The sequence below is a fragment of the Aethalodelphis obliquidens genome, unplaced genomic scaffold (assembly GCF_003676395.1).
Source record: "Aethalodelphis obliquidens isolate GAN/ISIS:26980383/991018 unplaced genomic scaffold, ASM367639v1 scaffold44, whole genome shotgun sequence".
NCBI classification, from domain to species: Eukaryota; Metazoa; Chordata; class Mammalia; order Artiodactyla; family Delphinidae; genus Aethalodelphis; species Aethalodelphis obliquidens.
The window spans coordinates 9,245,891-9,259,066 of record NW_020837988.1 but is presented as its reverse complement, the minus strand read 5'-3'; the positions used below and the strand labels follow the sequence as shown (position 1 = coordinate 9,259,066).

General features: G+C 57.4%; 1 protein-coding gene and 1 long non-coding RNA gene across 3 annotated transcripts; one reads left to right on the top strand and one right to left on the bottom strand.

Annotated features, from left to right (window-relative positions):
• Window positions 1-810: 810 nt before the first annotated feature.
• Window positions 811-10,487, bottom strand: LOC113606511 (uncharacterized). 2 transcript variants are annotated; one of them, XR_003427586.1, is made up of 4 exons: window positions 10,352-10,487; window positions 2,820-3,320; window positions 1,591-2,785; window positions 811-1,128 (listed from the first exon to the last, which is right to left on the bottom strand). It is a non-coding gene; the product is annotated as an uncharacterized LOC113606511 (long non-coding RNA). The 2 variants fall into 2 exon arrangements; XR_003427587.1 differs by having other exon boundaries at window positions 1,591-2,349.
• SOCS3 (suppressor of cytokine signaling 3) lies at window positions 8,937-12,845 on the top strand. Its single transcript, XM_027080870.1, has 2 exons — window positions 8,937-9,823; window positions 10,377-12,845. The coding sequence occupies exon 2, from the start codon at window positions 10,465-10,467 to the stop codon at window positions 11,176-11,178; it is 714 nt and encodes a 237-aa protein (XP_026936671.1). The 5' UTR covers window positions 8,937-9,823; window positions 10,377-10,464; the 3' UTR covers window positions 11,179-12,845.
• Window positions 12,846-13,176: the final 331 nt, after the last annotated feature.

Here is a 13,176-nt window from a genome sequence, read left to right as displayed (position 1 = left end):
CCTTTTTACCACCCTTCAAACTCCCCACACACATTGCTGTCCTAGGATCTCTGTGTTAGTTGTTCTGTCTGCTTACAATGTCCTCCACCACTGCTCCCCACCCCCCATCCTTCGGAGCTCTGTCTAAAGCTCTCCCTCCCATAGAAAGGCCCTCCTGGCCCCATAACAGGATTGTATTTTCTTTCTATTAAGAACTGTGATCTAATCTTATTCATTGGTTGATTGCTGTGTCTTTTGTCTTCCTGTGCCACCCCCCGCCCGCCCCCAAATCTGAGGCCTTAGAGCACTGAGGCACGAGCACCCAGAAGAGGACCTGGCACCAGAAGCCGACTCATTCATGCTGGTTTGATAAGTGCATGCATGGCGGGAGGTGTGAGCTCTGGAGCCTCCCGGCTGCAGGAGGGAACCAGCCAGCTTGTGCTTTTCCGCCAAGGGTGGGGCGATGGTGGCTTGGCCTCCTGGGATTTTACTGACCTGCTGCCACAGATCACTTTGCAAATGTGGCAGCTCACAGAGCCCTCGGTCTCCCCTCAGGCCACCAGCCCTTTTCCTGCCTTCATTCTCCCTGGGATATGCTCTCCCCACTGAGCTGTTACCCTGATCTTTTCCAGCCCTTGATACTCTTCCCCCCCAAAACTAAGACCTGACCCCAGTCCTCCCTGGCATGAGACAGGCGTCTGTTCCCCCAGAGCAGAGATTGCCAAATGTTTTCTTAAAGGGATCAGTGGTAAATATTTCACACGTTGGGGGCCAGTCTCAGTCTCAAGTCTGGTGCAAAAGCCACAAGCAGTAGAAATGAGTGTGGTTGTATTTTCAATAAAACTTTATTTACAAAAGCATCCTGCCAGCCCTGCACCATAGTTTGCCAACGTCTGTTTCAGAAAATGGCTTTTCCCTGGGCTGCAGCAGTGGACCTGGCATGGGCCCCACCGGGCTTGTATGGCCCTAAAACAGGGAGAGATGAGGTCTTCTGGCACCAGGGACCTGAGGAAGTTGGAGTTGCGGGTTGTGAAGAACAACTTGTCCAAACACTGAGTTCAAACCAGCAACCTTGCTGGTAGGGGTGGAGAAGCGGTCAAGGTTCTTGCATTTGTCATTTAAACTTTTCAGTGTCAAAAATCTTGTCATCTGCAAAACAAAATACCTATTGCTCAATGGCTCTCTTGCCACAAAGAGGCCCAGGATAATCTGGCATTTCATCAGCAAGAAGTCAGAGCCCAGATTTCTGGAAATGCCTCCTGGGCAGAGCAAGCCAGTTTGCTTCTCTGTCCCGGTGAGAGATAAATGCAGCTCTCAGCTTCAGGGGAATCTCAGCCTCTTGTGGTGTGGCAGGCAGCCAGCACCACCCCAACCAGGAGCTGCAGGCCTCCTCGTGATCCAGCAGCCCAGCCCTTGGGGAGACACTGCGGCCCGTGGCCAGTTATGTCCCAGGGAATCCCAGGCTCCCCAGGAGCCACATGGGTGGTGGAGGTAAGCTGCTGGGGGGGCTTCCTGGCAAAACCCCACCCTGCCCCACCTTCCTCTGCTTCTCCCTGCCCAGCCCTCATGGTGCTTTGAAGCAAGAGGCTAGGTGTGCCCCAGGACTGGTACCAGAGTCTCCAGCAGGACAAGTCTCCTTGTTGAGATGAGGCCAAATCAGACCAGGCCCCAGCAGGTGGGAGAAGAGGCTCCGGACTCCCAGGCTCAGGCTTGATTTATTTCCAGTCTCCCGGAAGTTATGAAAGAGACTCAAAGGAAATCCCCCAAAGTCAATCATCCTCCTTACGCCTTAGCCTAGAGAGGTGGGAAGACAGAAGCCAGGTAGAGTTGCCACATCTATGCCTGCAGCTCCTGGCAGGAAGGGGAGTGGGGGGAGGGCAGTCATCCTGGGTGGTGGGCTATGCTGAGCTGGAGAGCCCAGGTCCCATCTAGAGGGCCCACCAGACCTGCCAGATTGTTCCCCAAAAGCCCCCAATTCAAATATGGATGTGAAATTGCCAGATTTTTAAATGTTGTCTCAAAAATGTTAAATTCTGTACAGGTCAACCACTGTATCTGTGGGTTTCCTTCAGCCTGTAGCTCACTACTTCACAGGCATCTTTTGATCTGTAAAAAAAAAAAAAAAAAATGCCCCAGATACCACAGGAGGAAGGGTAACTGTAGAAGGTCACAGTTCATCTGTACCTTTTGCCTTTTGAATGTTGAACCATGAGGCTGTCCTGCCTGTTCGTGAAACATCTTTTCGCTTTCCAAAGTTCCAGAAGTTAGAGGTTGTGCCTGACCCACCTCCCACAGTAGAATGGAGTCGAATATTCCATCTTCTCTGCGCGTAGCTGCCTCAGGTTGAGCTCGGAAGCTGGGGACTAAGGCCTTTAGTGGGTGGGAGGGAGAGTGACAAATGAGACAGAAGTGGACAGTGGGAAAGATGCTTGGTGGCAGAGCCCAGGCGCCCTGATGCTGGTGGCGCACCTGTCGCGGACTCTGCTTGCTCCTAGCACCTACAAGCTGGGAGATGTGGGGAGGTGACCTCTCCAGACCTCGGCTTCCCATCACTCTGCACGTGTCCCTTCCTCAGGGGTTCCCTTCAGATGTGCCCCCCTATAGACTGGGTGTCCCCATAATATGCTCACAGCCCCTGTGACTTCTCCTGCACAGTACTTAGCACAGTCGAAATTGATTAATCATGACATCAATTGTGGGAGAACCTTGTACTTCTGGAGAGAGCCTGAGCTCCATGAGGGCCCAGAGCGATAAATTCCAAGCACGCAGACCAATCTCTGACACATAGCAGGTGCTCAAAAGTTACCTCTTAAAAAAAAAAAAAAAAAAAAAAAAGTTACCTCTTAAAGAAATGAATGAATGGGGACTTTCCTGGCAGTCCAGTATTTAAGACTCCACGTTTTCAATGCTGGGACACGGGTTCGATCCCTGGTCAGGCAACTAAGATCCCCCATGTCGTGGGGCACTGTCAAAAAAAAAAAAAAAAAAAAAGGAATGAGCGAATGAATGGTTTTGTAAAGTAAGTCTTGCAGGAGCAAGAAGCGACTCTGAGTAGGTCCACTTACCCCCGAAACCTGGACTTCCAGCAGCATTTTGTTTATAATTATTGGGGTCTTATGAAATCCTGGACGGGGGGCAGTTCACGTACCCAGGTGAAGACACTCTGAACTCCACTCATGTGAGGCCAGGTGAGTGCAGCAAGGTGGAAAGCAAGGGACTCGGAGAGCCAGCCCCCAATGTCATACCTTAGAATCTCACCTCTGTCCCTGCTGGAGACTCCCACCTCCCACTCCTTCTGAGCCACTTCTCTGCCATCCCGGCTGGTTCCGGACCTTGGGAGCCTGAGAGAGGATACATCACATCCCTTTGAACTTGTCCAAGAATCAGTGCGTGCCAATGTGTGCTTCAAATTCAGAGGAGCCAGGGACCTTCCTAGGGGTGTCACACCCCTCGATGGGGGACTCAGGAGGTTTTCGTGGCAACCCTGCCACTGCAGGGAGCCTGAGTGCAGGCCCAGGAGGTCAGTTCAGATGCTGCGTGCACGCCCGGGGAGAGAGGGTAAGCAGCACCTGACCCAAAAGCCTGGTAGGTCGAGGGCTGCCCACCGCTGTGCTCCAGCAGCCAGCCCAGCTGGCTACTGTAGGGCAAGCCGGACCCCTGCATCCACCTGGTCTCCCACGCATCCTGGCTCTCCAAGGGCATCTGGAGCCCAGGAGCCTGCCTCCATCCTCACCCCCCTGCCGGCTCTCCCTCTCGGGGCACTGCCACTTCAGCTCCAGGCGCCGGTCCAGGCTTCATTTGCATTACAGCCCAGATGGTTCACCACAGCCTCGCTTCCCAGAACTGCCCGCTACCCCGGTGTCTGTTCCCGGGCGCAGGAAAGGGCACGCACGGGTGCGTGCACAGTAGCCGCTTCAGAGCAAACAGAGACTATTCCCATCCCAGCTCGGGACAGAGCAGGGCTGGTTGGTTTGGGGTCTGGGGAGGTAACTGGCGAGATGCTAGCGCCCCTCCTTTTCTACCCCCGACTCCGAACTTGGAACAGATGTGGATTCTTCTTCGAGCCGGTGGAAGAAACTTCTCTCCCCTCCCAGATACCCCCCACACACTTCGTACTCTCCAGGCCCTCCTAGAGTCACCCTCCAACCCCCTACCCCCTCTGTGGGTGCAGGACTGGGGCCCCCGGGCAGGGGTCTGAGCTGAGACCCAGCCCGAGTGCCAGAAGGGAGAGGAATCTGAGAAGGCAGGGTGGGTAAGTGCGTGGGTTGGTAAAGTGTTTTCTTTCCCTCCCTCGGCACTTTTTCTGGGAAATGCCAGAGGCCAGCTGGGCCTGGAATGTCAGAAGGAACTCCACTGCTCACAGACATCTGAGCCATAAACCTTTTCATTAGCTCTGCCGCCCCTCCCGGCAGAAACAAAGGCCTGCAAACTGGAATGGCGCTTCCGGCTGCGGGCCATTGTCCAGGCCTCCCCCGCCCGCCCCTCAGGATTGTCTAAAGCAGGAAAGAGAGAGGTCGGGGTCAGCCTGGTATGCGACCCTCGGACCTTTCCTCCTGCACAGGAAAGGTCATCCCTGCCATTGCCCTGCGGCCAGCAGGGCCGGCTCCCGCCATCAGTCCCGGTGGGCAGGGGCTTCAACTAAGAGGGGCTAAGTTGCCCAAGGAAGCCCAGCCCTGGGAGAGACTCACTGGGGGGCGAGGGGCAGGGCCTCCAAGAGGTCAGGTGAGACACTCCCCCCATCTTCTCCAAATTGTCCAAGAGAAAGGGGGGCAGGAGAGGAGAGACCTCATTGCCTCCTGCCTATTTCCTGTAACCATCAACATTAGCCTAGAAGCTCCAGAGGGAAGGAACCAGTCTTTTCCCCACCATTGTATCCCCAGGCTTCCCCAACTAACTGGCATGTAGTAGAAGCAGAATCAACGTGGGATAAGGAATATCAGGCAACCGGGCAGTTGAACCCAGGGTGCCTCCTTGCGCTGTAGAAAGCCCACTAGTCTTGAGACACAGGGAGGCCTGGGGCTTGGTATTGAGCAACTCCTGTGGTCTGAGGCCAGTCTCCTAACCCATCTGGCTGCAAAGGCAGCCACCAAACAGAACAATGGCAACGTTAGTGCCCACGCCCAGGCTGGCCCCCGGAGGATACGGAGATCATGTGTGCAAGGATGGGACCTCGTGTTCACCGAGACGTGCCAGAGCTTCCTGTGACCACCCCACAGTCACCAGCATTCCCATCTAAGAGGCTTGGGCAAGAGTTCATCCTCTGTCACACACCATGAGTAAGTGAAGCCCCATGGGCAGCTGAAACCGCTGTGTACTTCCCCTCCATCATGAATGAATATCTTTATTATCTTTATGACCAAGCACCTTTGCCTGGAAATGGGATTCTGACTTCATAAGAAATGCTGCAAAGGGAGAGATTCTGAAAAGGCAGGAGGCTCCGAAATCCCTTAACCAGGGAAACAGCATGGAGGGGCAGAGAGGCCAGACCTGGATAATGGTTTCTCACCACTACCCATCCCCAGCAGACAGGGAAAGTGCCTTCGGTCAAGTCTGCCCTGGTCTGGGCATCTCTCTTGCCTGGAAGAAGGAGTCTGGGAGTGTGCCCTGTATTGTCCCGATCTCTCCTCCCTGACTTTTCCAGCAAAGTTTGAGTCTTCACTCCCTTTGTCTTCTGATTAGCAGGCCTAATAGTCTCCACCAACCACACAGGGGCTCCTATACCCTCCTTCCCAGCTGAACAGCCGCTCCTGAGCCCTTCAGGAAAAGACCAAAAGCTACTCTAGAAGAAAGCAGTCAGTAGTATCTAAAAATGATGGAAAACAGAAGGCGACACAATCCCTTATTTAAAGAGCCATTGGGCACTTTCTACGTACCAGTTTCTAGGCTTCCATAGGAAAAAAATAATCAACTATAGTCCTTTTCCTCTAGGTTAACAGGGGATGAGTAGGGCACGTGTTTCAGCATAGAAGGAGCTACCCTGGAAGTTTACACTGATCTCCGCCAAATCTTGGAGGAAAAGTAGAAATCAGCCAAGGTGTGGAAGGTAGTTCCACCCAGAGGGAAGCAGCCATGCAGAGACCCAGGCCTGGGGAACGTTCTGGACACAGCCTGGAGCTCCATGTAGCTGGAGCTTGAGGTGTCAGTGGGGCAGAGGCAGCTGATGAAGCTGAGAGGGAGCAGAGAGCCTCAGACGAATACTCACCACAAAGGCAACGGGAACCCCCTGGAGATATTAGAAAGCCAAAGGGAAACTTGGTGACTGGCTGAATCGTTTGAAGACAAGCAGCTTTTTGGAATATCTCTTATATAGGAGATATATAGCTCTCCAAAACATAAAGCCATTTATAGCCATATGTATCCCCTAGTGGCCCAAGCTGCAGCAGCTCAGCCCTCCTCTCCTCCCTCTCCCCGAAGACCTTTCAAAATCATTATAGCTAACATAAACTGAGCATTTAATATGTGCAAGGCACCATCCTAAGCATTTTGCATGCATTGGCTCAGTCCTCACAACCACCTGATGAAGTAGGTACTATTATCAGCCCGTTTTACAAATAAGGAAACTGAGGCACAGCTGGGAAAGTCAGTGGCCCAAAGTCATACAGCTACTGGGTTGTGGAGCCCGGACAGCAGTTCAGTCTCCTGAGTCAGTATGCAGGGAGCCCTGCCCCTCTCCAGCAGGACAGCTTCTTTCAGGCCGCTGGGCATGCGTGATGACCCTGCCCCTCCTCTCTGCTCCTTAAATCATCCAGGCACTCTTGGGCCCACGCTATGCTCCCCGCCAGTCATGCAGCCTTTGCTGCTGGCCCTTGGCAGAGCCCAGGCTCACTTGGGTACTGTGCTGTTGATATTAGGACTTACCGATTTCAGAGGTATGAGTCCCTCCAACCAGACCGGGGAATCCCAAGCTCAGGGGCTGTTTCTTCCTCCTTATCTCTCCCGCCCTCACTTCTGACCCCCTCTCCCCCCAAGAATGAATGATCACAGTCTCATAGGATCATAATTACAACCACTTCTTTCTCATGACGCTCAACACTTGGGGGTCCCATGTCCCCTCACCTCCCCTGTATCCCTGCAGGATTCACCCAGCACTTCTGTGTTCCCAGCGCTTTGCCCCATGCCTGGCAAAGGTAGGCACTCAGTGAGGGTTTTTGGAATGGTTGAATGAATCTAACTTGTGTCAGAGCCTTATAATTTTTTTTTTTTTTTCGGTACGCGGGCCTCTCACTGCTGTGGCCTCTCCCGTTGCGGAGCACAGGCTCCGGACGCACAGGCTCAGCGGCCACGGCTCACAGGCCCAGCAGCTCCGCGGCATGTGGGATCTTCCCGGACCGGGGCACGAACCCGCGTCCCCTGCATCGGCAGGCGGACTCTCAACCACTGCGCCACCAGGGAAGCCCCAGAGCCTTGTAATTTACAAAGCAGTTTCTCATCCATTAACTCAAGGGCTATTCCTTGTGAGCCTTCCTTGTCCTCCACGGGGCTCAGCACAGCAGTGGATGGTCATGGTGGCAGCCTCCTAAGCAATGGATGAGAAAAAGAATGAACTCCTGATTCTACAAAGAAGGAGAATCCATTTCATTAGCCCGCAAGTATCTGGAGGGCAAAGACTAGGTCTTATTCGTCATTATATGTCAATGCCCAGCACAATGTCTGGTACATAGAGTCCAATATTTGTGAATTTCCCCCTCTGCAGGAGTAACAAGACTTCCTCCTGACTACTGCTCTCCTAACAGAATCCAAAGGGGGAACTGCACTGAATTACTTCCATGTCTAGCATATTTTGATGTGCAGAATCTTTTCTTGTCTTTTTAATCTCAGATCTCTGATGGGAAAAGATTATTATTCCTACTTTACGGATGGCAAAGCTGAATTCCAGAGAGACTGGGTGTCCTGACCACATCTCACTTAGTCCCCTGACATCTGTGGGGGAGAGAAGTGATGGCACAGACCGAAGACGCAGCGGCAAGTTGGAGGCGCAGTGAGGTGCCTATCAGCTCCTAGAGAAGCAAAGGAGCCGTGTCTCCGAGTTCTAAACTCCCGAGGGTCTCTCCCTTCCTTTCTGAGTCCTTATATTCTGTGGCATGGCATCTGGGAAAAGGGCAGCGTCCAAAGCTCTCAGCCCCTGCGTCCTGAGAGATGACAATCTAAGTGCCACTTAAGCTAGTTCTCAGGTGTCTCCAGCACCCCACTGCCTGTTTGGGGACAGATGGCAAAATTTTCCATCCTTTGTAAAGCTGGCCCTGGTTAGCTCAGACCACCCACATCCACGCCGACGTGACCAAGAACAGATCCGCTGTTCACCTCAATCACCTCTTCTCCTCACCCCCGGGGAGAGATCGGGCCCCGACACTCAGAGGGGGCGCACATTCTAGGCTGTCCCGGGCTATCTGGAAGCGGGCTGAAGTGAAAACTGCTTTCCGGAAATCCTCCACTGCTAGACTTTTATTCCCAGGTCTAACTCCAGACTGTGATGTGAATTCTACTCGGTCCCCCGAGAAGGTCCCTCCCGCCCCAGCTCCTGAGCCAGCCTCCCCACCGCCCCTTCGGGTTCCCGTTCCAGGGCTTGGGGGTGGGGGGGAGAGCAGCACCAAACTCCGCTCCAACTAGCAGACCCCAGGGCGCCCTCTAGCGGACGCGGGGCGCGGGGTGGGGCCATCGCTCGCCCTCGGGCCAGTCCCGCCGCGTTAAGAGCACCTGGCCGGACCCACACCTCACCTCGCAGGTTTGGAGACCCAGAAGTGCGAAAGCGGTTGTTGTTTGCGTTTGTGTTTTTTTGGTGGTGGGAGGCGGCACCCGTGTTGCATCGGCAAGGAACCTATCGGTGGGCCGATGGGCTGAGGCCGGACAGCAGCCACTCAGGCTGCGTCCCCTCCACCCTTAGGACTCCCGGCTTCACCTCGGGGACATGCCCACAGGTGACTGTCGGGCGTCCCCACCCCCCAGGGCTCCCAGGTCCGGTCCCAGTTTCGCGGCCCGGCCTTGGGGTGTCCCCCGTTCCCCTGAGGCAGGCATGGGCCTCCTGGGGCCGCGATCGGGATCTCGGGCGGGCGCGGGAGGGCGAGGGGGTCTCCCCACGAGGTCCGAGAAAAGGGAAGGGGAGCCGGGAGCCTCTCCCGCTCGGCCTCCTGGAACTGCCCGCGCTCTGGGAGCGGCGCCCCCGCCTCTGCCAGAAACTGGCCTTCTTAGAAGGGAGGGGGAAAGTGTGAATGAGAAGTTGGGGGCGGAGCGCGCGCGGGGGAGGGGCCGCTGCCAGGAACGCGCCGCCGGGGCTGGCGCCTAGCCCGCCGGCCGCCCCGGCTGCCTCGCGTTGCGCTTTGTCTCTGCGCGCGTCTCTGCGGGTCTCTGGCCCTGCTCGCGGCCCGCCCTCGGTCGCCCGCGGCCCCTCCCTCCCATCCGCGCACAGCCTTTCATTGCTGCGAGTAGTGACTAAACATTACAAGAAGGCCGGCCGCGCAGTTCCAGGAATCGGGGGGCGGGGCGCCGCGGCCGCGTATATACCCGCGAGCGCGGCCTCAGCGCCGGCTCCGACTCGGACTCCCCGCGCCGCCGTCGCCGCCGCCGCCGCCGCCGCCGCCGCGACTCCGGCCCCGCACGCCGCCCGCCCGGCCCAGCTCCCGCCGCGATCCCTCGCCTCGCCCCCGCCCGACCAGCCCGGGGGCGCGCAGGGGGCAGGGCGGGCGTCCCGGCGAAGCCCGAGGGACGCGCGCGCGAGGGCCCTTTGTGGACTTCACGACCGCCAACATCTGGGCGCAGCGCGGGCCACCGCTGGCCACCGCGCCGCCGCCGCGCCTTGGGGACCGTAGGAGGGGCAGCCCCAAGGCCAGAGACTTCGGTTTGGGACCAGGTAGGAAGGAGGGGCGCGGCGTGGAGGGGGGGTCGGTTCACTAGTCCCGGGAGCTTTTCCTGGTTTCCCCTCCCCTTCCCGGGTCATTCCCGGCAGGGAGGGGACGAGATAGGGGGCAGAGCGGATGGAAGCCGGAGATCCCAGGTTCCCGGAATACCCAGGCTGGGGCCCTCGGGCTTCTCGTGTCCCCTCCCTACCCCCATGCCTCGGATTTCTTTCTCCGTCCCTGCCGCCCGGGGCCACCGGACTGAGCGGCGTCCAGAGCGTCCCGGGGCCCTTCTCCCGCTCCCCACCCCGGCCACGCTCCTGGAGACCCAACTTCCGCGCCCGAGTTTCCCACTCGGCGCCTTCCCAGTGCGCGCTGGGGAAAGGGCTGCCTGGAGGCGGGGGCTGGGCGGGCTCCGTGGGGTGTCTGGGTCGGAACGAGGGCCCAGGCGAGCGCCTCCGGGGCAGCTGGTGTCCCGGCCGCTCGGCGGAGGGAGGGGAGCCGGGGTGGGCCGGGCGCGCTGGAGGGTTCCGGGTACTCACGCGGCGCGCGCCTTCCTCCCCGCAGCTCCCCGGGATGCGGTAGCGGCCGCTGTGCGGAGGCCGCCGAGCAGCTGCAGCCGCCGCCGCGCAGATCCACGCTGGCTCCGTGCGCCATGGTCACCCACAGCAAGTTTCCCGCCGCCGGGATGAGCCGCCCCCTGGACACCAGCCTGCGCCTCAAGACCTTCAGCTCCAAGAGCGAGTACCAGCTGGTGGTGAACGCAGTGCGCAAGCTGCAGGAGAGCGGCTTCTACTGGAGCGCCGTGACGGGCGGCGAGGCGAACCTACTGCTCAGCGCCGAGCCCGCCGGCACCTTCCTCATACGCGACAGCTCGGATCAGCGCCACTTCTTCACGCTCAGCGTCAAGACGCAGTCGGGGACCAAGAACCTGCGCATCCAGTGCGAGGGGGGCAGCTTCTCGCTGCAGAGCGATCCTCGGAGCACGCAGCCAGTGCCCCGCTTTGACTGCGTGCTCAAGCTGGTGCATCACTACATGCCGCCCTCCGGCGCCCCCTCCTTCTCCTCGCCCCCAGCTGAACCCTCCTCCTCGCCCCCAACTGAACCCTCCTCCTCGCCCTCCTCCGAGGTGCCCGAGCAGCCGTCGGCCCAGCCGCTCCCGGGGAGCCCCCCCAGGAGAGCCTATTACATCTACTCGGGGGGCGAGAAGATCCCTCTGGTGTTGAGCCGGCCCCTCTCCTCCAACGTGGCCACTCTCCAACATCTCTGTCGGAAGACCGTTAACGGCCACCTGGACTCCTATGAGAAAGTCACCCAGCTGCCTGGGCCCATTCGGGAGTTCCTGGACCAGTACGATGCCCCCCTTTAGAGAGCAAAGGGCAGGGTTAGGGGCTAGGGGCCCGGGTCCCCTCTCCTCCATGGCACATGGCATAAGCACAAGAATCCAGCCGTGAGAGTCCTGCAGCTCTGGGTGAGCTAGGGGGCGGACAGGCCCCTCCCTCCGGTCCTCCCCCTGCAGAACTGGGCGGGCGGTACCTGGAATGTGTTTGAGGGGAGGGGGAGAGCCACCTGAGCGCCCCTCCCCCACGCCAGTTTCTCCGGAGGAGCCGGCGGGCCCAGGGGGACCACAGCAACGACCTCAGTGGATTCTCTCTCCTGTCCCGCTTTCTCGACCCCCCTGCGCTTCCAAACGGGGGACACTGCGGGCGTGTTGAACTGGTGAGAACTGCCGGGGAATCTTCGAACTTTCCAACGGAACTTGTTTGCTCTTTGATTTGGTTTTAAACAGAGCTTTAAATCTGAGCAGGTCGCGGGCCTGGAAAAGGGTGGATGAGAGAGAGGGCGCCTCAGGGGCCCAGGGCTACCGGCTGGCCAAGGAAATGGTCACCCCCATCGCCCAGCCCAGGTGAGGAGGGTGGCTGCCTGCTCCACCTCTGACACAGGGGAGAAGGGCAAGGGGTGGCCTGAAGGGGACCTTTCCGCTCCCCCTCTTCCTCCCCTTTCGGACAGCCACCAGAAACACAGGTCCTAGAGTGCATCTAATGCCGGAGAGCCCAGGGCCCTTCCCCTGTTTTAAGGGGGGAGTGGCATTTGGAAGAGGATGGACGGCTGGTCAATTCTTCTTTCCCCACCCATGCTATACCTTTCGGCACCTGGGGGATGGGGCTGGAGGAGATGGAGGAGATGAGCCACCTTTGAGCCCAGATCCTGGACAGAGAAGATGGGGGATTCTACTTTGTGCCTCCTGACTATATCTGGCTAGGAGATTTGCCTTAAATGCTCCCTGTCCCATGGATAGGGACTGGCACACAAGAAGCCACACACTCAGCCAATCCAGGCAGAGGCCAAGAGATTCTCAGAGGGGCGTACACCGGCCACACACCATTCGGCGGGGGAGGTCAGAGATGCATGGGTGGGGGGCAGAGATCCATGCCTTCCACCTGAGCGCAGGAAGAATGCCAGCCCAGTGGGTACTGGCTGGCCAGTGGTGCCTGGGCTCTGGCCAGAGCAGAGCCACCAGGCTCCACAGCCCCCCAGACCCTGCACAGCCCTCCCTCCTCACCCTGGGGGACTGGCACAGGCAGGAAGTCATCGAGAGGCCCTGCCACCCAGCTGCTCCCGCTCTGCAATAGCACTGATCAGTGAAAACTTACAGTAATGTAGCGGGGATGGAATTACCTGGAACTGTTCTTTTTTGGGGAAAACTAAACACAAAGTTTTCTGTGTCAGGTATTGGGCTGGGTGGGGCAGCTGTGTGTTGGGGTGTTTTTTTGTTTTTTTTTTCCTGTTATTTTGTTTGGGTTTCGTTTTTGTTTTTTAATAATGTTTACAATCTGCCTCAATCACGCTGTCTTTTATAAAGATTCCACCTCCAGTCCTCCCCTCCCCCACCCAGGCCTTCGAGGCTGCCAGGAGATGCTTGAAGAACTTACCAAAATACCAACAACCCAAGTCAGACTTTGCACATATTTATATTTATATTCAAAACAGAAACATTTCAGTAATTTATAATAAAGAGCACTATTTTTTAATGAAGAACCTGACTTGAGCCTTTCTCCCCCGCCCCTCCTGCCTTACTTGCTCTTTCAGCCACACCTACACCCTACATCAGAGGGCGGCGGCTCTACCGCCTTGCTGCCCTGGCGCTCCCTGTGATGGAATCAAACTCGGCTTCACGTCACTGACAAGCTAAGGCAGCCACCTAGACTGTACCGAGAGGGGTAATTCCTGCTAGTCTGATTCAGATCTGACCAGAATATGCAAAGCAAGTTCGAAGGAAGCGCTTCAAAGGGCTTGCAGGGAGTATGAACTGAGCTGTGGTCAAAGCTTTTAGAAGCTTCAAGCTATTAGAGGCGCTGGGCTCCTC

Excerpts from the sequence above, each read along its gene's own strand:
- SOCS3 (XM_027080870.1), top strand. The coding sequence starts at position 10,465 with ATGGTCACCCACAGCAAGTTTCCCGCCGCCGGGATGAGCCGCCCCCTG.